The sequence below is a fragment of the Gorilla gorilla genome, chromosome 13 (genome assembly GCF_029281585.2).
Source record: "Gorilla gorilla gorilla isolate KB3781 chromosome 13, NHGRI_mGorGor1-v2.1_pri, whole genome shotgun sequence".
Lineage (NCBI taxonomy): Eukaryota > Metazoa > Chordata > Mammalia > Primates > Hominidae > Gorilla > Gorilla gorilla.
In genome coordinates this window covers 106,684,788-106,711,756 of record NC_073237.2, presented here as the reverse complement: position 1 = coordinate 106,711,756, position 26,969 = coordinate 106,684,788, and the positions used below count along the sequence as shown (strand labels likewise).

The 26,969-nt window shown below is 36.6% G+C and overlaps 1 protein-coding gene across 1 annotated transcript in view; it reads left to right on the top strand.

Moving 5' to 3' along the window:
* Positions 1-26,969, top strand: part of SVEP1 (sushi, von Willebrand factor type A, EGF and pentraxin domain containing 1) — a 209,799-nt gene that overhangs the window by 109,358 nt on the left and 73,472 nt on the right. The window contains exons 15-26 of the mRNA XM_004048429.5: positions 53-217; positions 778-1,011; positions 3,246-3,407; positions 6,075-6,236; positions 12,935-13,096; positions 13,482-13,573; positions 14,687-14,783; positions 16,340-16,453; positions 20,631-20,744; positions 21,789-21,990; positions 24,980-25,137; positions 25,996-26,197. Of these exons, the coding sequence (XP_004048477.5) occupies positions 53-217; positions 778-1,011; positions 3,246-3,407; positions 6,075-6,236; positions 12,935-13,096; positions 13,482-13,573; positions 14,687-14,783; positions 16,340-16,453; positions 20,631-20,744; positions 21,789-21,990; positions 24,980-25,137; positions 25,996-26,197 (1,864 nt within the window). The remainder of the gene's footprint in view (positions 1-52; positions 218-777; positions 1,012-3,245; positions 3,408-6,074; positions 6,237-12,934; positions 13,097-13,481; positions 13,574-14,686; positions 14,784-16,339; positions 16,454-20,630; positions 20,745-21,788; positions 21,991-24,979; positions 25,138-25,995; positions 26,198-26,969) is intronic.

Below are 26,969 nucleotides of genomic sequence, written 5' to 3'. Positions count from 1 at the left end.
CTGACAAAAAAGCAACTGTGTGATCACTTGTGTCTCTGCCCCGACTATCCAGGACCAGGTGGCTGGGGTGCAGCTAATAGGCTGGATTACTCTTACGATGACTTCCTGGACACTGTGCAAGAAACAGCCACAAGCATCGGCAATGCCAAGTCATCACGGATTAAAAGAAGTGCCCCATTATCTGACTATAAAATTAAGTTAATTTTTAACATCACAGGTAAGGATAAACTGTCTATTTGAAAAAGCAATATAATGGAAAATTCTTGGTTGGAAACCTGCTTCTCAAATCTTCCATTTGTTATCATTATTAGGAAATGACTCTGGAATTGAGAATTAGGGAAAGCACAGTTAACTAAGTCTTGTCATCTTTTGCTGTCAGTATCATAGATGTCTTTTGTAGGTCTCACGGCGAAAAGCACCCTACTTCATTCTCATCTTGGCATGATTAAGGTGCACTTTTAAGATGCAAGAATTTACAGGAATTTATTATGTTATAATAAAGAACTCCCAAGAAAGGTGATATAGATTTAGCATCTGAGAGGACTGAAACAAATTGTATAGTTCTTAGTCTTATCCATGTACTTACTTTGTTGTTCACTAAATAGTGGTTAAATTTATTTTGAATTAATTTTTCCTGAAAGATTTTTATTTTTTTTCTATAGACCACTTATTAGTACTAAAAGATTTTAAGTATTTCTATTTGGTAAAAAATTAACTACAAATGACTTTCTGAAACACCATGTGTTTGTGTTGTGTTTTATTTTGTTTTTATCTCAGCTAGTGTGCCATTACCCGATGAAAGAAATGATACCCTTGAATGGGAAAATCAGCAACGACTCCTTCAGACATTGGAAACTATCACAAATAAACTGAAAAGGACTCTCAATAAAGACCCCATGTATTCCTTTCAGCTTGCATCAGAAATACTTATAGCCGACAGCAATTCATTAGAAACAAAAAAGGCTTCCCCCTTCTGCAGACCAGGCTCAGTGCTGAGAGGGCGTATGTGTGGTAAGACTGTTCCCTGTGATCAAAAATATTTGGTGCATATTGGGTCAAATGAGATAGGTGTAGCCCTTTTACAACTATAAAGGGATATTGAAATGAAACATATTTTGCTCTTGTTGTGTGGTTGTTATTATTACTATTTTGTCTCAAGAGTCTAAGGAACTACTGTTGGTAGGGACAGGAAATCTAGTTCAGGGAGGGACTCAAATCTGATTTTTATTTAAAGATCTTTAGACCTCACAGCTTTCAGTAACAGCTCCAATAATGATAATGAATACTTTTTGACCACTTCTGTATTCCAGCTGAGCACCTGTCATGTTTAATCCTGTTTAGCACCTCTGTGAGGTACCATTATTATTAAGCACATTTTACGGATGAGAAAACTGAAGCCAGAGAGGCTAAGAATTTGCCCGTAAGACTTACCCATTAAGACAGTAAGTGGGGAGGGATAGCATTAGGAGATATACCTAATGTAAATGACAAGTTAATGGGTGCGGCACACCAACATGGCACATGTATACATACGTAAGAAACCTGCACATTGTGCACAGGTACCCTAGAACTTAAAGTGTAATATATATATATAGACAGTAAGTGGAGGCCAGGCTCTGTAGCTCATGCCTGTAATCCCAGCACTTTGGGAGGCCAAGGTGGGAGGATCACTTGAGCCCAGGAGTTCGAGACCAGCCTGGGCAACATGGCAAAACCCTTTGTCTACAAAAAATACCCCAAAAATTAGCCAAACATGATGGCACATGCCTGTAGTCCCAGCTACTCGGGAGGCTGAGGTGGGAGGATTACTTGAGCCCCAGAAGTCAAGGCTGCAGTGAGCTATGATTGCACCACTGCACTCCAGCCTGGGCAACAGAGTGAGATACTCTCTCAAAAATAAAAATAAAATAAAATAAGATAGTAAGTAGTGTGGCAAAAATTCCCATCCAGGCAGCCAACACGAGTCTTAGCTTTTTTTTTAATTGAGGTGAAGTTCACATAACATAAAATTAACCATTTTAAAGTGTATAATTCAATGGCATGAAGTACATTCACAATGGTGTGCAACCATCACCTCTCTTCCCAAAACATTTTCATCACCCTCGAAGGAGACTCTATGCCCATTAAAGTCACTCCCTATTCTCCCTCCCCACTCCAAACCCCTTAACTTTTAACGCCAATTCTAGACTGCCATGATCTGGGTCAATTCCAGCCTGTTCCCTGAAGAAATCATCATTTATAGATAAGGAAATCTCCTGTAATGGAACTGTGTACACTCAGCTGAACCGAATGGCGTGAATCTTACGTTCATCTCTCCATAAACGTGGGTTCTTGTGTCCTTCTTCTACAGTTCTTATTGCTAGTCCAAGAGCTCCGTTGGGTTTTTTATAGTGTGACAAATTCAGCCCATCAAAAGCATATTAAAATTGTTCTAAGCCTGCATTTGTTTCCTCCCCACCTTGTGAGTAAAAATTAGGAATCACGTTGAGAGGTGTTTCTCATTTCTCAGTGTGATCTTGCATCACATAAAATGCTTGTAAAGCGCATCTTGACTCAGGCCCCATCCTAGGACTAATGCATTTGGAGTTGGGGTCTTGAAATCTGCGTGTTTAACAAGTACATGGGTAATTATTACACACTTCATTTAACATCTCAGAATCACCTAGGTACTAATCTCAAGTGTCTTCCCCATTAAGGATATTAACTTTGGTAGCAGGCTTTTCAGTTTAATGTTGTATTTTGGTCTCAGAATTTCCGAGCCACCCCAAACCTACCAAATCTCAAGAAAAGGAGGGTGCTAAATGACAAGCAGTCAGTTTCAATGGGGAAGCATTCAGAGAAACAACTAAGAAAATGTTTGTAGTATCTGAAATCCTCAAAGGAACCTAACTAACTGTTTTTTCCTTTTTTCTCCATCAGCTTTTTCTTTGTTAACTGTCTTTCCCATGATGATCTGGCTTATCACAGCTTTAACCCACACTTTTAAACCCCCATTATATAAGCCTTAAGCTTGGTCAATAAGAATTTGCTTTATCTTTAAAAAATAAACGAATGTCTTACTGTTGGTTTCTGGGAATATATTTCTGAAAGGTTTACCTTGTGAATAAGCCTCTGGCCATAAAATTTAACCCATAAACAATAGCACCTTCAAGCATGCTTTATTACTTTCATGTCTTAGGAAAAAAAAGCCCAGTGTGTTCCACCATTGTAGTTTACTCAGTGTTTCCTGTTTGCTTTTTCTGTAGTCAATTGCCCTTTGGGAACCTATTATAATCTGGAACATTTCACCTGTGAAAGCTGCCGGATTGGATCCTATCAAGATGAAGAAGGGCAACTTGAGTGCAAGCTTTGCCCCTCTGGGATGTACACGGAATATATCCATTCAAGAAACATCTCTGATTGTAAAGGTAGAGGCTTACTGGATGTTTCAACTAGAAGCAGCCCAATTTTTGTTTCCCTTTTGGGGGAAAGAAAGATTTATTTTCTTCACCCCACACTAAGCTCTTGTCTGAGGCCCCTGTGGCAAAAGATAGATTTGCAAGAGAAAAGCATACACATTTATTCAATATAAGTTTTAGGTGACATGGGAGCCTCCAGAAATGAATCAGGGAAACCTATATATTTTTATGCTAAATTGGATAAAGAAGAGGATAGTTGTGGAGAAGAATGATCTATTGGGAATAAGCTAGGTGGAGCTTAGCAAGTCTTGTTTGTTCAGATTCTTCAATGTGTCCCTGTGTCTTCAGGGCTAAGAATATTATTTTCCTCTGAGTATAGGGTGGGCATTTCTCACATGAGGGTTTTACAGTCTGCTTCAAAGGGGAAGGTCCGAGAATTATTTCTAGGTTTTATGATCTCCTAAAGGAAAGAAAGGCAGAAGTTCAGAGACACTTTCCTGCTTCTATGGTTTTCTCAAATTTCCTTCAGTATGCCAAGGCAAGGTACGATATTTAGGGGTAGGGTGTTCTAAGCCCCATCACAGTCCTGAAATCTAAATGGCAAATAAAATGAAATAATAGTATACAGAAAGCAATTTTATTTATTTATTTTTTCTTTCTTTTAAACATAAAATATTACCTGAGTGTTTCCCCCACTTTAAAGAAGTCCATTTAGCTTTCCTTTTGGAAATATTCCATTGCTGTCTCTAAGTCAAACTCCAATCCACATTTATCAGTTAGCCTGGTGTGTTAGGCCATTCTGGCATTGCTATAAAGGATTACTTGAGACTGAGTAATTTATAAAGAAAAGAGTTTTAATTGGCTCATGGTTTTGCAGGCTATACAGGAAGCATAGCAGCATCTGCTTCTGGGGTGGCTTTAGGAAGCTTCCAATCATGGCAGAAGGCAAAAAAGGACCAGGCATGTCACGTGGAGAAAGTAGGAGCAAGGCAGGGGGTTGGGGTGGGAGGGGGGAATATATGGTGGCTCACACCTGTAATCCCAGGACTTTGGGAGGCTGAGGCAGGCGGTTTGTTTGAGCCAAGGAGTTCAAGGCCAGCCTGGGCAACATGGCAAAATCCTGTCTCTACAAAAAATACAAAAATTAGCCAGGCATGGTGGTGCACACCTGTAGTCCCAGTTACTCAGGAGAATGAGGTGGGAGGATTGCTTGAGCCCGGGAGGTGGAGGCTGCAGTGAGCTATGACCGCACCACTGCACTCCAGCCTGAGGGACAGAGCAAGACCCTATCTCAAAAAAAAAAAAAAAAAGTAAAAAAGACAGGGGAGATGCCACATACTTTTATACAACGAGGTATCACGAGAACTCAATCACTATCACTAGAACAGCACCAGAGGTATGATGCTAAACCATCCAGGAGAAATCCACCCCCATGATCCAATCATCTCCCACCAGGCCCCACTTCCAACACTGGGGATTATATTTCAACATGAGATTTGGGCAGAGACACACATCCAAACTATATCTATCAGCTGGATTCTTTTCTTGAATCTCACATTAATTAATGGAAAGAAGTTTCATGACACTTTGCAATTATTGGATTGCTTTTTGTTAGAATAGTGTCTGATGTGATGAGATCAGTTCTCAGTTTACTTGGAAATGAATAACTACAGGCCCATGTGCACATATTCTTGCTACTAAAATATTCAATATTTTCAAAATATTTTCACTATTATTCTCAGTAAGAGTTCCTGATGGAAACGTTTTCTCTCATAATTAAGGCTACAGCAAGACATGCCTAAAATAAGGAATTTCAAAAGTGTGCTTCTTTGCCATAGTTCTGAATGCAGGTGTGGGTGTTTAATGACTGATATAAACTCTAGAGCAGTGCTACGTAATTGGAAATGCGCTAAACCTGTTAGCAATGGTGAAAAGGAGAGTTGTTTGGAGGTCAAAAGCAGAAAGAAAGGCCAGTACTCTGGGAGTCAGGGCATCTGGCCAAAGTCCTGTTCTTCTACAAATCATCCTTATGAATTTTAGCAAGTTGCTTCACCTCTCTGGGCATGAAGGTATGTCTGCTTTTATATTCTACTCCCCACTGGCCCTTGGATGAAATGGCGTGTCTAGGTAGGAAGAGGTAGCAGAGCCAGTTCTTATTTAGAGCAGCCAGTTGTTTTTTAAAGCAGAGATTTCAGAGTAGTTTATAAGGCTCTAGCTAGGTTTGGGGTTTTGTTTCTGCCACTCAGGATAACAGTGTATGTATTGAGAACTTCTACATGAACAAATTCCCAGTGTACAACTTGTTCCTATCATAGTGTCCTTCTGTGCTATGTATTTCTAACTTCATTCGACAACTATTTATTGAACGTGTTCTATGCGTCAAACACTGTAAAAGGTCATAATGGAAGTAAATGGAAACAGTCTAAAACTTAGTATAGAGAAGCATGGTGGTGCCACAATATGTGTATGCTTAGCTAACAGGAGAAAGAGCTCTCTGGGTCCCTCATTCCGTCCTTCTTTTTTTTTTTTTTTTTTTTTTTTTTTTTTTTTTTTTTTTAGATGAAACATTCCGTCCTTCTATCCTAAACTAAAATGCAGAAAACCCTATCCCGCACAGTGCTAATTTTATGCAGCTTAATATCATTATTGATAATAATAGTACCTTTTTCTTTTCAGCTCAGTGTAAACAAGGCACCTACTCGTACAGTGGACTTGAGACTTGTGAATCGTGTCCACTGGGCACTTATCAGCCAAAATTTGGTTCCCGGAGCTGCCTCTCGTGTCCAGAAAACACCTCAACTGTGAAAAGAGGAGCCGTGAACATTTCTGCATGTGGAGGTTATCAAAGCATTAGACATTGATATTTCTTTAAACCTACTAGGTTCTATGCATGAAGGAGTGACATATGTTCCGCAAAAACATACATCTACTCTATGCACAGAATGGAAATAACTCTCTCTTCATAAAGAGGGTTTTTGTTTGTTTAGTTTCTTTTCTCAGCCAGTTAACACTTAGGTATAAATACCTGCCGTGTAAACACCGGGCTGGGCTAGGAACACAAAAGAAGTACAAGACTTGGTCCCAGGCCTCATACAGTAAAAAACATGTGGCTTCGTGATATGGTAGAAATATATCTAAACTAGGAAATTCATTCCCTCCTTTATAAAGTGAAGTTCTGTCTAGTGTTTCTTGAAACTCTAAAAATATTTTATTCTGTGGATTATGAATTTCATTCCTAACGAGTTGAAGGTTTTCGTGAGTAGTTATTCAGTCAGGCAGCACATTAGAATCATCTTCACATTTACATGAGTATTTTTAAAATACTGAAACCTGATCTTCTCTCCCAGAGATTCTGATTTAACTTGTCTGAGTAGAGGCTGGGAATTGGTTTTCTTTTTTTTTTTTTTAAGTTTCCCCAGGTGATTATTTGAAGTGATTAGGAAAATCTGAGAGCCACTAATTTTGGTTCTCAAATGTCAGCATGGAGAGCTTTTTAAGACAGATTGTGAGGCCCTACCTCCAGTGTCTTTGATTCGGTAGGTCTGGGGAGGGGTCTGAGAATTCATATTTCTGTTAACAACTGGTTTCAAGTAATGCTGATTCTACTGGTCCAGGGACCACACATTGAGAACCACTGGTTTAAACAGAAAAAAAAAAAAGATTAGAGTTCCAATTTTTAAGTATTTCTGACTAACATCCCTACTGAGGGATGTTTTCCAGCAAAATACTCATGAACATGTAAACAGAAACAAAAGATGAAAACTTAGAATGACAATGAAATTAGGACTGACAGTCAAGGTCAGCCTACTTCCAGAAATTCCAAAAAATTGCAACTACTGTAATTTGCAAAGTCAGTAGAACTGGACTAAAAATAAAAGGTTGTTGGCCTACCTCTGCTACTCACTGGGAACCGAACAAACATTCCTTGATGAAAGATTTTTTTTTTAATTGTGTATCTTACCTCTATAGTTTTATTTAAAAACCTAAGGTCTATGGCAGCTGAGAAATGAAGAAGCTGTTCCCACATTGAGTGATGTTTTTAAGAAGCCAACCTACTGGTTCCCTACTTCTCTCAGGCTACACAGAGACACATAGGCACACTTCCTACTCTCACTGCACCCAGCCATGCTTAATTTCATCCAGTTAGAGAGAGATTACCAGTAAACAAGAGGTAGGAAAAGTTAATGTGCAAGGGCAGGAAGGGACGTTTCCAGCATTGCATCTTGGAAGTTGTAGTTCTCATAAGTGCATTGGGAGAAAAGGAAACAGGCAAAACACACTCTGAATTATAGGTTTATATATACTCCATCTGTTTAAATTATCTCAGTCTAGTAGGATCAAGGTAGATATAAGTCTGAGACCTGAGGCATTGGGCAAGTAATATTCATCAACCTAATAGTTTCACTGAAGAGTGGAGAAGAAAATTTAGGGCCTAACTGAAACTCATAAACCATGTCTGTTGGATAATACCAGCTTTGGATCTTTTAATTAAAAGTCTCACAAGCCTTCACATTCTGATTGAAATAGATCTGCTAGAGACTCTTTTGTCAATATAAGAAATAATTTTGGCAGAAAGTCCACAGTAAAAAATTCTCTCTTCCTGCCCACTTCCTCCAACCACAAAAGAAACTAGGATTTTTATAGTGAAACAAGTTCGCATTTGACAATTTTTTTTTTAGCTTTCTAAATAAACCTTGAGGTTTGTCTAATACTAAATTATTATAATTAAGGAGTTATAATTCCCAAAAAGTCTCTAAATTTTTGGCCCTACTCTCCTAATATTCCTAGCATAAGTTTAACCACATTCTGCTTGTCATGAGTGGGAATTAGGAATGACAAAAGTTAACATTCTTCTGCGGTGCTGGATAAACATTTTATTTTAAACTTAAATGTGTGTAAGTTCTAAAACGGTCCCTTATATATATTTTTTATTAGTTTTTAACTCCTTTCTCACTTTCTTTCTCTTGCTTGCTTGCTTTTGTCTTTCTCTTTCTCTCTTTTGCCTTTCTGTCTTTCTTTCACCTGCCTTTCTTTCGCCTGCCTCTCTTTCATCGGCCTTTCTTTTTCTTCCTTTCTTTCTTTCCTTCCTTTTTCTTTATTTTCTCTTTTGGTATTGATTTATTATTTTTATTACTGATTTATTTTCTATCAGTATTGATTTATTTTTATAGTGTACTGTTTATCTTATTTTTTGCTAAGACATTGCTTTTGTATTTCTCTATCATGTGGCACTTAAAATATTATTATTCAAGATAGCAATCATATTTAAGTATCACAAAGTATATTAGTTTGTTAAAGTAATATATTCTTTGTACATTTTACTTTTTATAACTTCTTAGGTTATTACATATTCTTGGGTTTGTAGGTACACACTCAAGAATCTGAAATTTTTCATTCATTAAAAATGATTTTCATCAGAAGAATAAGTTCGACAGGTACTTGTTGTTGTTGTTGTTAATATATGATCTATAGGAGAAGAAAAGATGATGTTTAGACTAGGATAACACCACCTTTTACCCTGACTCTCCAGGATGAAGTTAAAAGGAGGCTCAGGAAGTCATTGACCTCTGACCTCATCTTAGGAAACTGATTTATTTATTTATTTAAAATGATCTATAATTAAGGTGTACAAAATGATGTTATGATATTCTTATGCACGTATACATCATCTCACATAGTTGCCGTTCTTTGGGTGTGTGTGGTAAGAGAACCTGAAATTCTCTTAGCAAATTTCTAGTATACAATATAGTATTATTAATCATAGTCAGAAAACCCATTGAAAAGGCAAAATCCACTTGGCTCCAGGTCTATATGTGTTGCCCTTAACACTGTCAGAGAACAGCACAAGTGATATGACATTTTTTTCCTGGTCATTTCCATGCACTGTTTGTCATTTGATTTTAATATCATTTTGGCATACTTAGATTATTTCTCTCTCTCTCTCTCTCTGTCTCCAATAGAGGAGGTGAAAAGAGGGTTTTGTTGCATTTTTCTTGACTGGGAGACTAGTTTCTTTGGCCAAGAATCAAAATGAAACATTCACCCCTCTTTTCTCATGACACTAGTTCATTAGGAATTGCGTATTTATGTGTGTGTGTACATGTACATGTTTAGTATTACATTCTAGATAGTGCCACTATTATGTATATGTGTATGTTTATATATACATATATATGTGTGTGCGTGTATATATGTTTACTACATATATAAATACTCTATTAAATGCTAATTGACCACTGCAGGAAAATATATTTCTGAAGACAACTGTCTGCCCTTGGACAATAACTTAAACTAATAAAATTGCACATGCAAATTTATTTTATATTTTCTATGCTAAAAAGTATAGACATTACAGTGATGAGTTGGGTATTTTTAGAAGCTAATAGATTTATTTTTAATGTTAGTATTTTATTACTATTACATCTTAGTACAATTTTTTACCTTCTGTTAGTTTCTAGGGGCATAAACATCTTTTCTTTTTGAGCAACTTTGTGCTGAAAATTATATGTAAAAAAAGTTTAAAATTCATTATAGCATCTTGAGTTTTACTGATGGAATTTATCTTTTCAGCATTTCATACATACTCAGAGATATTCTCTCAAACAAAAGTTTTATACTTTTACCAGCAGAAGATTGATGCTTTCAGTTAACTAATTAGCTGTGTGTAAGTTACCTTTTCCAAATAGGCAATCACTTTCGGAAACTTGAGATTGAGGAAACCCATTTTAAACTAAGCAAGTTTACAGTTTGTGCGAATAACAGAGCTCTACCTAGCACTCTGAGATCTATCAATCAAAGAGTAAATTAGCTTGTTCTTAGTGAAATAAAGATACAGTTTAAAAATGTAAATTTTATGCATGTAAAGACCAAACCTGCAAGAAATATTTTTTCTAAATTTGCATAAAAATCTATGATATTTTCTGCCATCTCTTGATTGAATTACCATCTCTTCATTGAGCTCTTTTGTTAATTGGGTAAAAGAGCTCTTTAGCAAAAAATTTGGCTATTTTTGTTTTAAAATTTTGATCTAAATGTCTTGAGATTATCACAAATGCTTTGTTTTTTCTCAAATCAATTAAAAAAAGATGCTATGACATGGCATACCCTGCTCCCTTGAACCTCAGTCCATCTCTAAACTTTTCAACCATATTGCTATTTATCTCTGCTGTACTATTTTTATTATAAGGACACCAAACCCTAAATGATAAGGATGCTGACATCCTGAGTAGCTACTTTTTGTGTTCTGTCTTCCATACTTACATTTATGCAGACAAGTCTTAGCATTTTTAATAGTTTTCTCAGTTTATAATGGCTTTAAGACCTATCCAGATGATGCCAGTTCACCCAAGGAAAGGACACACCCAACCTGAATTCATACTTGGGTTGCTGTCAAAACCCCAACCAAAGAATTAAGTCATGAGTGCTCTGTTCCCCTGCCCTCTGCTAAATGCAACAAAACATCATGGAGGAAAACCCGAGCTTGTTTTATGTTTGAGGACATTTTTAATTTTGTTAATATTCCACTCGTTAATGGCAAGAGAATTTCAGATTTGGTTAAATGGCAATTCTCAAATGAATGTTATTTACAAAAAGCCTAACACAAATGACGGTGAAAGGTTAAAAATAATAAGATTTCCAGACCCATGAATACAAAAAACAAGCAGGTAGGGGTGGTAAAGGGAATTTATGAAAAAGTTCAATTCAAAGCCCAATAGCATCACATGAGGAAGAAAAGAGTTATTTTTACGTAATTCACAAGCAGTATAAGTTAGTCATAATAAACCTTTGTCATCAAATAACAGCAGTAAAATACAACAAAATCTGTATGTCTCACAATGGTAAATTGTAAAAATAAAATTTTCATGGAAGATTTTAATACCTTCCTTGAATTTTTTTTTTTTTTTTTTCGAGACGGAGTCTCACTACGTTGCTCAGGCTGGAGTGCAGTGGGTGCCATCTCATCTCACTGCAACCTCTGCCTCCCGGGTTCAAGCAATTCTCCTGCCTTAGCCTCTTGAGTAGCTGGGATTACAGGTACCTGACACCACACTGGCTAATTTTTGTACTTTTAGTAGAGACGGTGTTTCGCCATTTTGGCCAGGCTAGTCTGGAACTCCTGACCTCAAGTGATTCGCCCACCTCAGCTTCCCAAAGTGCTGGGGTTACAGGCATGAGCCACCACGCCCTACCACTCCTTTGAATTTATAAAGATCATGTAGGCAATCAGTAAGGACACAGAAAACTTATAGTACATGATTGATAAGGCTGAACTAATAATACATGTTATACTTTTTACTCTACTGTGATAACACTCTTAATGAAGTATTTATTATTTTTATCTTTAGATATAATGAACAAAAAAACTCAAAATTCAAAAGGTAGCAATTAGTTATGCAACGTAAATTATCTGACCATAAGATGATTAAAAACAGAAATTAATAAGCATATTCCAAATATTTATACATTTTAAACCATCTTTCTGAAAAATAATTGTGTCAAAAAATCAAATTACAATTCATATTACTTAGAAAATAGCCAATAAAAATACTAACGATAAAACTACTGATTTCGCTGAACCTCTCATAGGTAAATATATTACCTTATATTATTGTAGTATTAAATAAGGAGGAGTCATAATTACTTGGTCATGAAAGCAGTTAAAATTAACAGGCAAAGCACAAACTGGCAAAAATAATTAAGTGTGTCAAAGGATTCATATTCTTAATATATAAAATAATCATTAAAAACCTCCATAAATAATACTATTCAGGAGAAATAAAATTAATAAGTAGAAGAAAGCAACTTCATTTATCATCAAGATGCAAATTAAAATAACTAATTCCGTTTTCACCCTCAAATTGGAAAAAAAATTTAATAATACCAATGCTGGAGAGCATGTAGTGAAAAGAGTGATTTCATACACTACTAATGGGAGTATAAATTGGAACTACTTATTTTTTTAATGATTTGGCACTATATATCAATGGCTTTAATCTTTTCAAATCTTTAGACCTAACTATTCAACTACTCAAATCCAATTATTCTAATTCAACTACTCAAAGTCAACTATTATCCCAAGGAAATAATCAGAGCTAAATACAAAGATTTATGCAAAAAATTTACTTCAGCATTATTTATAATAGCAAACAAATGAAAACAATCTAAATATCCAATAGTAGAAAAAAATGTTAGATCAATCATGGTCTGTCAATGAGATGCAACATTTTTATTTTTATTAAAATCTATTCAATAATCTGGGGGAATGATTTGGGAAACACTTATGATATCGTGTTAGGTGGAAAAATCAGAATACAATTAAATGGCCAATTCTAAACTTTATTAAGTTGACATGTGTTACTAAAGACAGGAAGGAGACCCAACAAAACATTTACCTGGGTGATAAGATGGTATTAAATATATGGAAGAGATTATATAGATAATTCAGTAGGTTTCTTATATGCACAGATTAAATCACTTCTTTCAAATGTAGGGTGTGTTACTTTATATGCACATATGATTTGTTTTTACCTCTGCAGTTCCTTGTCCAGAAGGAAAATTCTCGCGTTCTGGGTTAATGCCCTGTCACCCATGTCCTCGTGACTATTACCAACCTAATGCAGGGAAGGCCTTCTGCCTGGCCTGTCCCTTTTATGGAACTACCCCATTCGCTGGTTCCAGATCCATCACAGAATGTTCAAGTAAGATGAACTTCATTTCTTATGTAATCCTATGTTGGACATTTACTTTTCCCTGTCTCTGTTGTAGCTTCAGTTCTGAATATTACTATTTTCGGTGGATTTGGGCATCTGGACTTGTTAAATTGTCCTTCTGAGGTATTTTTGATGACCATGACACAAAGAGTCTTGTTTTGGAAACACTGAACTTGATAACTTCTAAATTTCTTTCTAAGAGTCTAGGATGTAATGATGTATGCCATCCATCTCTGTTTTCTTTTTTAAAATATAAGTGAAACAAAATATATGTGGCTTTACCCACTCTGACAACCAGAATCTTGACCATAGTGTTATAGTCCACATACTGGCATATTTGCCACACTGACATGTTTTTCTATTAATTGATTAGGTTTTAGTTCAACTTTCTCAGCGGCAGAGGAAAGTGTGGTGCCCCCTGCCTCTCTTGGACATATTAAAAAGAGGCATGAAATCAGCAGTCAGGCAAGTTCATTTTGCATAAAATGTTCTCTAGTAGAATGCTTGGAAAGCAATTTGTCATTTTACACATCACACACAGGAAAAGGACCAGGATTGAAACTTTAAGTAATCAAGATGTATGAATTTTATAAATGAATAATTGTATTTACAATGACTCCTGTTTAGAACATTCCCAAAATGCAACATTAGATGTTCTGAGTACCAGAAATGAGAGTTTTTCCCAGAAATGCCTGGCAATAAGAATGAGTAGATCCGGGGAGCCTTTTGATTCACTATAAGCACTTACCACAAGCACAACCCATCATTTGAGTAAGAGAATTTGGTTTAAGGAAAGGCCTTTTCTAATTGGCAGGCAGAGTTACCCAACTTTCATGAAAATTATTTAAATTTCTTTGCCAGAAAAGAAAAGATTTCTTGGGGAGAAGTATGAGTCCTTACAAATTAAGAAACATAAATTAAGAATATAGCTAAACCAAATGCTTTGTATTTTTTACAAGACTAGTTGTTAAGTCTTGGTTACTTTAATAGATTCAGTCATTACTCTGAACTCACCTTGTCCAATGTCACGAATTCCTTGCCTTTTAGTATTTTCATGGATAATGGGGATATTTTTCTGATTACAACTTCCTACAGCCTCGTCCAAACATAATGACTTGTTAGAACTCTATAAATCATATTTCAAACTGAGCCTAGTGGACATAGGAATTTGTAGGATCCCCTAAAGCAGTGGCTGTCACGTGGAGGCGTATTAGAATCCTGGCCAAGTTTTTAAGACAGTAATGTACAGACTTCACTCCCAGAGATTCTGATGTAGCTGATCTGGGTTGACGCCCTGACCTTAGTATGCCTTCAAAATATCAATTGTATTCTAGCATGCAGCCAACATTTAGAAACACTCCTTAGGTTTACCAGAACATCACCCAAGAATGATATATATCATTTGCTCCCCTATATGGCAGGCACCAGTGTTATTCAGGCAGCAACCCACCTAGCTTGAGTGAACTTACCTGGAAACAGGAACGAGCTGTCTAATGTTGCAAACCTGACTCTAATCAGGACTGCTTTGACATAAATAGAGTGCTTTGTCTCTGATTGATTTTTTTATGCTACTGGTAGGTTTTCCATGAATGCTTCTTTAACCCTTGCCACAATAGTGGAACCTGCCAGCAACTTGGGCGTGGTTATGTTTGTCTCTGTCCACTTGGATATACAGGTAAATAACCAAGAGGAATGTAGATTTTAATATATTTTATATGAAATCATTATGACTTGCAGTATCAAACTTTAGTACATTAACTATATCTGATAAGATACATTAGACCATGTAAATGTGCCAAAATTTGTTGAACAAGATAAACAATAGGTGAAAAAATTATACATACTTCACAAATGACAGTTTTCTTTGCCTATTTTGGATAAAGAGTAAAGACTCATCTTCCCTATGGGTCTTTGTCATAACCCACAATTTAAATTGAAATACAGGTGTCATGTTCAAAGCTTCATTCTATCAAAAATTATATGCATGATACTCAACATAGAACAGATTGTCCAGTATAAACATTTTTAAATGAACTGGCAGCTTCTCTGATTTGCTACACACTAATAGAAGTTCTTATGAATAGCTATGCTTTGTTTCTATCTTTCTGGAAGCTGTGCTTAGAAAACAATTTGGCTTTGGGCTTTATTATGTAGGAATTATGTATGAATTATGGGGGTTTTTAACAGTTTGGTTCACATTTGACTTAAGTCCAGAAACATAATTTTTGAGGGGAAATGAACTATACCTTAAAATTGCAATTAATTTAAGATAATCATTTTCTTCTAGACAGTTTTTTTCAATGTTATACAACCAACTTGAAAGTTTTTCATGAGAAATGGTATTTAAGTAAAGGAATTCACCACAAAATAAGCAAAAGGAAAGTCAAAAAACAAAGTATAGCCAAGATCTATCTAGAATATTGGCATTCCATTTATTATAGCTGGCTCGTGTTGTGTGCATGTATGTCTCTGTGAATTTTTCTAAAAATATTTACCTTGACGTTCCATAAGAAATAAAGGATCTTGTTTGGGAATTCTGTAAATGAGTGGTGGTTGAGAAAGGGTATAATATAGGACAGTGGTTCTCAAACAATCGTGTGCATCAGAATCATCTGGAAGGCTTGTTAAAAACACAGATTGCTGGACTCCAGCCCCAGAATTTCTAATTCAGTAGGTCTGGAGTACAGCCTGAGAATTTGTATTTTTACTGCATTCCCAGGTAATGCTGATGCTAGTGAGGAAGACCCTGAGAAAGAATATGGGTTTCCAGCACAGCTAGCCCATAGAAAGCCTGTGTGCACCCTGTGGGAAGATGCAGCCACTCTGGGACACCTGGCATGTGAGCTGTGATCTGGCAGGCTTTAGCCCCACCTCCACCCCTAAGCCAGGTGACCTTGGTAGCAAGTACAGATGATATTGTAACTTTCACTTTGCAGTTAGCATAATTCCTGTCTCCATTTTATGCTTCCAAGTGCTCCTACCCCACTTCTAATTTGGGATCTTTTGCTATCTTCTATGTATCTTTATAAGAATATCTTAAATTTGTTTAGAAAGAGGTATTACCTTCATTAAATACTTAATAGATGGTAGCACTTAATGAATATTACCCTTTTCTTTACACTACCCATTTAAAAATTCTGATTATTGAGATAATTACCTTTAAATGACCATAGTTCTATTTCGGTTAATCCCATCCTTGGATTGTCCCTCAGCATTTGGTTTACGTTGTAGGCTTAAAGTGTGAAACAGACATCGATGAGTGCAGCCCACTGCCTTGCCTCAACAATGGAATTTGTAAAGACCTAGTTGGGGAATTCATTTGTGAGTGCCCATCAGGTTACACAGGTAAGGGGAAGGTCTCCTGTTTTCAACAATATAAATCTTTGAATCATTAACATTTCATCACTGAGATAAATTTGGAATGTGTCAAAGATACATTTATAGAATATTATAAACATATTGAAGAAGCATATTTTCTAATGTTACTTATTTGCATTGGGAAAGTGTTCTTGTCCTTTTCCGGTTATGTAAGGAGAACAAGATATCAATATGGCAGTATGTAATCGCTTTATAAAACAAGCAGGCATGTTCCCATCTTTGCCAGCTAGATGTGTGACCTTGGACAAGACATTTAACTTAACCTGTTTCTTCATTAGTAAAAATGGAGGTGAGGAAATGACAGAAAATATGTAAAGCCTACTACAAATACAAGGTCATCCCCAAGCTTTTTACTAGTATTTTACTGAATTTATGAAGTGTATATGCCAATTTCTGTGGATGTTCATGTGTGTGTGTGTGAATGTGTGTGTGTATAATTATTACTAACTGTGGACTTTAGGCGCATGTATCCTTGAAATTGTTAAGGACCACTATGCCTCTCCTTTTAACTTAAATACATATTTAAGTGTTATCTTATTTTTTAGCATTCAAAATCTTTGTCTTTATTTATGACTTAAATAATTTCAACTTTTATTTTAAATTCAGAGAGTACAAGTGCAGGTTTGTTACATGGATATATTGCATGAGGCTGAGGTTTGGAGTACAGATAATTCCATCACCCAGGTAGTGAGAATAGTACCTAATAGGTAGTTTTGCAGCCCACACCGCCTTTCTTCTCCCCTCTAATAGTATCCAGCATCTATTGTTCCTATTTTTATTCCATGTGTACTCAATGTTTAGCTCCCACTTTAAGTGAGAACATGCAGTATTTGGCTTTCTGTTCCTGCTTTAATTCACTTAGAATAATGGCCTGCAGCTGTATCCATGTTGCTGCAAACGACATGATTTTGTGGAGTTTTTATGACTACATAATATTCGATGATGTATAAGTACCACATTTTCTTTATCTAATCCACCATTGATGGGCACCTAGGTGTATTCCATGTCTTTGCTATTGTAAATAGCACTGGGATGAACTTACAAGTGCATGTGTCTTTTTGGTAGAACAATTTATTTTCCTTTGGATGTATACCCAGTAATGGGATTGCTGGGATTACTGGCCAACCATATGCAGAAGAATGAAACTGAACCCCAGCCTTTCACCATATACAAAAATTAACTTGGATTAAAGATTTAAATGTAAAACTTGAAACTATAAAAATCCTAGAAGAAAACCTAGGGAATACCTTTCTTGACATCGGCCTTGGCAAAGGATGTGTGGCTGAGTCCCCAAAAGCAATTGCAACAAAAACAAAAATTAACAAGTGGGATCTAATTAAATCAAAGAGCTTCTGCACTGCAAAAGAAAGCATCAATGGAGTAAACAGAAAACCTACAGAATGGGAGAAAATATTTGAAAACTATGCATCTGACAAAGGCCTAGTATTCAGAATCTATAAGGAGCTTAAACAAATCAACAAGCAAAATACAAATAACCTCATTAAATAGTGGGCAAAGGACATGAACAGACACTTCTCTAAGAAGACACATAAGCAACCAACGAACATGAAAAAAAGCTCATCGCTAATCATCAGAAAAGGCCAATCAAAACGACAACGAGATACCATCTCACACCAGTCAGAATGGCTTTTTTTTTTTTAATTTTTGTATTTTTTTAGATGGAGTCTTGCTGTGTCGCCCAGGCTGGAGTGCAGTGGCATGATCTCGGCTCACTACAACCTCTGCCTCCCAAGTTCAAACAATTCTCCTGTCTTAGCCTCCCAAGTAGCTGAGACTACAGGCGCATGCCACCATGCCCGGCTAATTTTTTGTATTTTTTGTAGAGATGGGGTTTCACCATATTGGTCAGGCTGGTCTTGAACTCCTGACCTCAAGTGATCCACCCACTCCAGCCTCCCAAAGTGCTGGGATTACAGGCCTGAGCCACCGCCCCTGGCCAGAATGGCTATTATTAAAGAGTCAAAAAATAACACATGCTGGCAAGGTTATAGAAAAACATGGATCGCTTATACACTTTTTTAGGAATGTAAATTAGTTCAGCCACTCTGGAAAGCAGTTTGGAGATTTCTCTAAGTGTATATCTTAAGTCAAGAGTTGCAGCTTCCAGCACCTTCTCACAAAAATAGTTCAGAAACAGTGATCTTATTCTCAATTCCCTTGTTAACCCACATTATAATTATTATAATATTGATGATATATTCTAATAAAATAGACTAGGATTTACTACTTTATAAATAGTAATGACCCCATAATATTATTATGGAGAGTACTGAGATAATCTAAATCATCCAGCATTGTACCTAACTCATCATTATTATACTAAAAAGATATCTGAATATATATTTTAATATGTGTGGGTATATAATTTTCTATATTTTAAAACGTTTAGTAAAATCCTGATAACATTTCAAAGGAACCAGATTCTAATAATTTTATTGTGTATCTAAAAACAACTTCCATAAAGACATAAAAATGTTTAACATAACTTACAGTAGTAATCATTTGGAACAACTCATATATTTTCTCTATTTCACATCCACGCAACACTGGTAGTCCCAGGCTTATGAAAAGATATATTGAGTTTATACAGTAAAATTGCATTTCATCTGGAAGTGTAATTTGAAAGTTTATATATAGGGAGACATTTTAAATAGTCAAAGTTGCCCTTGAAAATCCTTCAAATCAGCAATCAAGTAGAGTGGACTTGATATTGCACTTGATAAAGTGATAGCATACTCTTATCAATTATAGTGGACAGGCATGCTGTTTAGAAATATGCCTATTTTACCTCAACAACAGAAGAAATCATTTTTGTCTTATGAACACCAAAGCGTGTGGCTTGCATTTAGGGGCCACATCACACATATCTTGAAACAAATTTCTCTCAGCTTATATTCTAAGAGGCCCACATGCTGTGAGACCAACTGCAGACCAGCAGACTCATCACCCCTAACCAAGGGTGTGTATTCAACAGCTGGAACCACATCCAGATTGCTTGCCTGGTTTCCATTTTCTTTCTCATGCTCTTTCCTCTCCACCGTCTGCCTATGGTTGCATTTCCATAGACAGTATTAAAATTATGCACCTGTATCCTACAATTCTTTATTTAAAATTCCAAATCTCATGTTAGCGACACCTGGTGTTGAATCATAGTAAAAGCTTGTGACAAGAATGGCAGACACATACTATGAGAAAAGTAGAACCAAGTTTCTAAATAAAATAAATATACATTTACTAGATGTGAAATGTATTATGTATGTTACTTATTAGACATTAAATTTATTGTGTGGATTTACTGTGAAAAAACAAGTGTTCATAATGGTCTGTATGAAAGTGTAGATTTTATGTTAGATTTACTGTTCTCAAAAAACAACTTTTATTATGAAATTTCCTTTTAGCATATTTTACTGTCAAGGTACATAAATTATTAGATATGTGTTACATAATGCCATGAGTTATAAATTTAAGCATCCTGAACTCTTCAACCCAACGAGTCTTTGTACTTTTCTTGAATGTGAAGATTTATGGTTCTAGGCTCATTTCTGTGCCTGTCCTTGGCAATGTCACAGACCTCTTTGGATCTGTTTCTAGATGTGTACAATAAAGGCTATGAATAATATTAGTTGTTCCCAAATTATGTTCACACAAAACATGGGACAGCTGCACAGAAATTTGGCTGTGTTTCCCTAATTTGCAGAAGAAAATGAGTTATTTTCTTCATTCAATATATTTCTCCCATAATTTTTGCCAACTTTGTAACTGTAATGCTGTAACTGTTACCACTTAACTCTAAAGGGAATAAACTCAAAAAGAGAACAACCAGCAAACAAATAAGGAGAAAAAAATTAAAACAAAATCACACATCTTTTTAACTAAAAAAAGTATGGTCAGATATTCGTGGTTATCATTTTCCATTGCATGCTGAATATGTTAGGTTTCTTGCTAGATACATTTTGCAGTTCACAGAGTAGAAGAAACATTGTATTTCAACATGTTTGTCACAAACATGTTAGCCATGATTTCCAATTTCCCTATTCCAATGCCTGAACAACTTGCTTGGAAACTATTGGTCTTAAAGTCCTGTCAAGTTTTCTCCAGCTCAAAGATGAATGATTCTTTGCAGGTCAGCGGTGTGAAGAAAATATAAATGAGTGTAGCTCCAGTCCTTGTTTAAATAAAGGAATCTGTGTTGATGGTGTGTCTGGCTATCGTTGCACATGTGTGAAAGGATTTGTAGGTAAGATGTTTCCAGTCTTCCTATGTTGTCTTAAAATCTTGTAAACCACCACAAATTAGTACATTTCTTAACATATATATTAATGTGAATTTTTGGATTTTATTACTGTATGGTGATTATGTAAGAGAAAGTCCTCATTTTTTGAGGAAATACACGCTGAGGGGTTTGGGGTAAAAGGGCATGCAGGTCTGCAGTTTACTCTCAAATGGTTCAGCAAAAAATAATTTGTGTATGTGGTGTGTGTGTGTAAAGGCAAACTTTCAAGAAGGAACTGGAGACAAATCATGTAATATCATATTGCAAACAGATGTACAATAATATGGTTTAAAAGTGTATGCTTAATTTCTAAAGAGTAAATCCAAGAAAGTGGCCAGTGAAGGAAAAAGGCACGATCAAAGAAACAGGCAAGTTTTGAATGGAATTTACTAGCTTTATTTCTTAACATTATCTCAATTAGATGTCTATTACCAAACTTAATTTCAACAAAAAGTAAGATTTAAAAAAGCAGATTATCGGCTGGGCATGGTGGTTCACGCCTGTAATCCCAGCACTTTGGGAGGCCGAGGCAGGTGGATTACTTGAGCTCAGGATTTCAAGACCACCTCGGCCAACATGGTGAAACCCTGTCTCTACTAAAAAAAAATACAAAAATTAGCCAGGTGTGGTGGTGGGTGCCTGTAGTCTCAGCTACTCAGGAGGCTGAGGCAGGAGAATCGCTTGAACCTAGGAGGTGAAGGTTGCAGTGAGCCGAGATCGCGCCACTGTACTCCAGACTGGGAGACAGAGCAAGACTCTGTCTCAAAAAAAAAACAAAAAACAAAAAACAACAAAAAAAAACAGATTATCAAAAACTCAGAGTCCACAAAAAAATGACTTACAAAAGCCAGAGCCCATTACAGAATGGATCTCAAACCAGCTTGATGGGCTCCACAGCCTCCATTCCAATCCTCTAGAAGCAGCATCCTACAGGGAGTCAACACTTTAGTTACAGTGTTCCCAGGGAGTTAATAATTTTGGCTGTTTCTCTTCCTTCTCCATCCTCAGGCCTGCATTGTGAAACAGAAGTCAATGAATGCCAGTCAAACCCATGCTTAAATAATGCAGTCTGTGAAGACCAGGTTGGGGGATTCTTGTGCAAATGCCCACCTGGATTTTTGGGTACCCGATGTGGAAAGAACGTCGATGAGTGTCTCAGTCAGCCATGCAAAAATGGAGCTACCTGTAAAGACGGTGCCAATAACTTCAGGTAAAAGGCTAAGTCTGATTCTTTTCACTGTTTTTATTTTTTAAACTATTCAGTGATTCTGCAGCCTTTATGGAGTATTGCTTTGAGTCTCAAGTCAGTCATTCTCAAATGCTGGCCCGAGGATAGGCTACAGTTGAATATTCCCACCGCCATTTCTGCTTCACTAAGCCTGAAGTAGAGCCTATCATTTTAAAATAGGCAACCTGTTATGGCTTAAGTTTCCCAATGATTCTGATGCACAGTCATGTTTGGGAACTAACGTTCTATACTTGGGAAGTCATAAAAGATGAAATATAGTTACTCAGAAGCAAATACAGTAGTGCTAGACAAAGACCATATTTTAATTATTTATTTTTATTTTTTTATTTTTTGAGATGGAATTTTGCTCTTGTCGCCCAGGCTGGAGTGCGATAGCATGATCGCGGCTCACTGTAACCTCCTTCTCCCGGGTTCAAGCGATTCTCCTGCCTCAACCTCCCAAGTAGCTGGGATTACAGGCGCCTGCCACCACGCCTGGCTAACTTTTGTGTTTTTAGTAGAGACAGGGTTTCACCATGTTGGCCAAGCTGGTCTTGAACTCCTGACCTCAGATGATCCCACCTGTGCTTTAGCTAAAGTTTTTATACCAGACAAAATCAAAATGGAATCTGCAATCATACTGTGATAGTGCTCATCTTTATTCTATGTCCATGATTTTCAAACTTTTTTTTTAGTTTAGTAACCTTTGGTTCAAAAGAAATCTAACATGAATGTAAAAAAGTAAAATAATCAAAGCTAAGCTTTTGTGGCTGAAAATAGTAGTATTTGAGGGGCAGAAAGACTATGTCTCCCTGAGGCAGCTCTTAGGTGCCAGTAGAATACAGTTTGAAAAACAACCCTGTCCTGTTGTCATTATCAAGACTATCCCATTCCATCCCCCACTCTTTGCAGGGAAGTACAGAAGACAGCACATCTGTAGTACACAAGACAGATTTCTCTTGCTTGCAAAATTTTAGAAAACTGTATTGTCCTCAAGATGCTGCTGGTTTTATAAGTTTGCAAAAGTAAAAACCAAAAAGAAAAAAGAGATCTAGCCCAATTGCAACATTTCCCAATCCCCTTTCTTCTAGTTCAGCCCCCTTCCATTACCATCCTCCCACAAACAGCCAAGGCGCTATCCAGAAGAAATAAGAAGGCAGCTCTGCCAATGAGACTTTCACCTACAATGTGGAAATGAGGTCTTATCATGTAGCATCACTTTCTCATGGGTGTTTGACATTTTCTGGCATATAGTACATAACTGTAGACAATGAGAAATTTCCAGATGAACAACAAGAGTTCTAAACTCTTTCCTGGGTTTAAAACGATTGATGAATACCAAAGTTGTCTAAATCCTAACTAGAAGAAAGGTGAAGGTACACGCTCCCAATTCAGAAGGAACTAGTTTGTTGAAAAAGTGAATCTATTTCATAGATGAGGATATGATAGTGTTGTAATGACACCAAACACAGGAGGATAAAGATGAGTGAAATTATAGTCAAAATAGATTTACCATCAAATGCAGAGACCCAGTAAAGATCCCTCAATTCCAACTGAGATTTTGTTTACATCCCCCAAACACCATTTATTCCTATTAGTCACTGTTAGGTCAATATCAGAGAGGTCTTCATATGACATGCTAGTAACAATAACATTAACTCGCATTTATTGGACCAGTCCTTTTAAATTACAAAATATTTCAGTCACACGGAAAATTACAATAATAAAAGTCATGTACTGATCACTGTGATTATCAAACCTTAGTATTTTGCCATATTTGATTCACATCTTCTGTTTTAAAGACGTAAGTTCTAAAGGTAGGGCTGGATTCCCTCCAACATAGACACATGCATACACACGCACGCGCGCGCACGCACACACACACACACACACACACACACACACATATTCACCTTCTTCCCCCAGCAGTAATCACCGTCCTGAAGTCTGAATATATCTTTCTTATCCAGGTTTTATATTTTGCTACATATATGACTTCTATAAACAGTATATAAGTTACATGTTACATAAGTGGTATCATAACATATTCTTTTTGCAATTCGGTTTTTTTTTCCACTCAGCATGATATTTTCAAGTATTATCAAGGTGGTTACATTTGGCTTCGGTTTGTTCATTTCAATTGCTCCTTAGTATTCCATTACATGATGGAATTAGTTACACTATGATTCATTTTCTCATTCTCCTCTCCATAGACATTTAGAATGGTCCTGCTATGAACATTGTTATATGGGTCCCTGTGCACCTTGTGCAATTATCTCCTAGAGCAGAAAACAAGAAATGGATTTATAGGGCTCTGGGAACACAAACTCTCAACTTCTCATGACATTGCCAAATTGTAGTCCTACTCACTATATGGGACTTCCTATTTTATGACACTCTTGTCAACATTTGACATTACCAGATATACTTTCCACTCTGATGAGTTTAAAATGTTTGTTGCATAGCACAGAAACTATATAGCATCCTGATTAAGAAAAAGGGTATAGGTTGATTCAAAACCCCACTCCACCACTTGGTAGCAATAGGACTTGGGCAAATTCTTTAATCTTTCTGAGCCACAGTTTAGCCTATCTGTAAAATGGGAATACTAGTATTACCTCATTGTTGTGAAAATTGGCTTAACATATAAAAGCCTTTAGAACAGCATTTAAACTTTTCATATTTTTCTGAGAACTCCTATGAGGAGAGAAACCACAATGTATGAATTATATTTCACCTGTACCAGAACTACTTTCTACTTTATTTTTGCTACTGCACATTTCTAATACATCTTGTCTTACATAGATTTAATCAAGTGAACTGGAAAAAGTAACCTGCAATTAAAGCACTGTTTTGGTGTAGAAAATGTGTTCCAGCATTTCGATTTTCAAAGTCTTTTGAGATAAGATTATCATAAATGGGAGACTTCCTACAACTGTTCTAATTGTTACAACATTTTGTTTTCTTTCAGATGCCTATGTGCAGCTGGCTTCACAGGATCACACTGTGAATTGAACATCAATGAATGTCAGTCTAACCCATGTAGAAATCAGGCCACCTGTGTGGATGAATTAAATTCATACAGTTGTAAATGTCAGCCAGGATTTTCAGGCAAAAGGTGTGAAACAGGTATGTATCAACTCAGTGTTATTAATAACAATACTAACAATAGTAATATAATAACAATACCAATTTTGCCTGCACCAAGCAGTGCCCGTAGGCCAAAAACTATGCCAAGCACTTTGTACTCATTTAATCTTCACAGCCATCCAACAAACTAGGTACTACTACTATTATCCTCAGTGGCACAGATGATGAAATTAAAGCTTAAAAATTTAGGGGGGAAATAGAGAAAATTGAATTGAGTAGAACTCTTCATGTTCTACTTATTTATAATAGAAATGATACTTTGATAAGCCGCTTGACTTCAGAGGTGAGAATCCATGGACATGTTTGAGAATCAGCAGATCAAATCTAAATACTTTCTCAGGAGACTGGAGTCTTTTAGCTGTAAGACTTGTTTTATTGAGTGGTCTGTGCAGGTTTGGGGCAGAGCTGAATTGCTCATGAAATAGGGAAAAGCCAGAGCCTTGAGTAGGGCAGCATGTTGCCCTTGCAGCACCTCCTCCTTCTCTCCTGTGACATCAATTACTTCCTCTCTACTGAGTCATTCTCATCAGCATACAGACACGCTTTAGTATCTCCTGGCTTTAGTAGCATTTCAGTTTCACCTCTCCTTCCAACTACTTCCTGTTTCTCTGCTTCCTTTCACTATTGGATGCTTTTCCTATCTTATATGCTCACTGGTTATTTTATTTAAAAGAATGCACTATGTATTTTGTAAATAATATGTATTTAATTTTGAAACTGCTTCTTAGATAATCATATTCACTGAAATGAGCTTCTTTGACAATAGCACTGCTTCCTCTGACAATTGGAAATGTCTTTCAAGTGCCACAGTCTGCACACTTTTCTTATTCATTGCAGAACAGTCTACAGGCTTTAACCTGGATTTTGAAGTTTCTGGCATCTATGGATATGTCATGCTAGATGGCGTGCTCCCATCTCTCCATGCTCTAACCTGTACCTTCTGGATGAAATCCTCTGACGACATGAACTATGGAACACCAATCTCCTATGCAGTTGATAATGGCAGCGACAATACCTTGCTCCTGACTGATTATAACGGGTAAGCAGAAGTGTCGGGAAGGCTATGCTTAAGACCTTATCTTGGAACCGAATTAGAACTGACATTGAGGATGGGAAATGGGAAAGTAGAGGGTCAGGTATTCCCAGAAAACAGCAGGGTGTCAATAATCAAATAGAGCATCTGAACAAGTTCTGTAAGAAGGTAAATTTTTAGTGATAATACCTCAAACATGTATTGTGTTTTGCTGTTTACTAAGTCTTTTCATATGTATTACTTCATCTGATAGTCACAATGACTTGAGGAGCTGTGCCCATTTTATAGACAGTAGAATAAAGTTTCAGAAAGTCTAAATGACTTGCCCCAGATCTCACACCTTGGGAGTAGCAGGGCTAAGTCTCAAACTCTGACTCAAATACTGATGCTCTTTCTTTTATATAATAGGATCTCTAAAAGTTAAGGGATTTCAGTGCCATCATTGACCTTGGGAGACAAGTGTATTGCATACAAATCAGTATACAAACTCAGTGTGCATATTTTTTTTAGAATCCACTAATTCCAACTCCAGGGCCCCATCGCCATGGGTTGTCAGGAGAGCCAACCTTACTTGTACCCAGAGTCTTGCCAAAGAGTCACAGAGTTGAGCAGGACTTCCATTGTTGGCCAACTGTCCACATTATTTATCACTGAGCTGTCCACTGACCCAGCGTTTGTGATCCCTTTAAAACCACTGCTTTTTTAAACATGTGAAATCCTTGGCAAAACTTCAGGTTCATAACTTCAGTGTGGTTAGATTCTGCGGTGCACCACATGG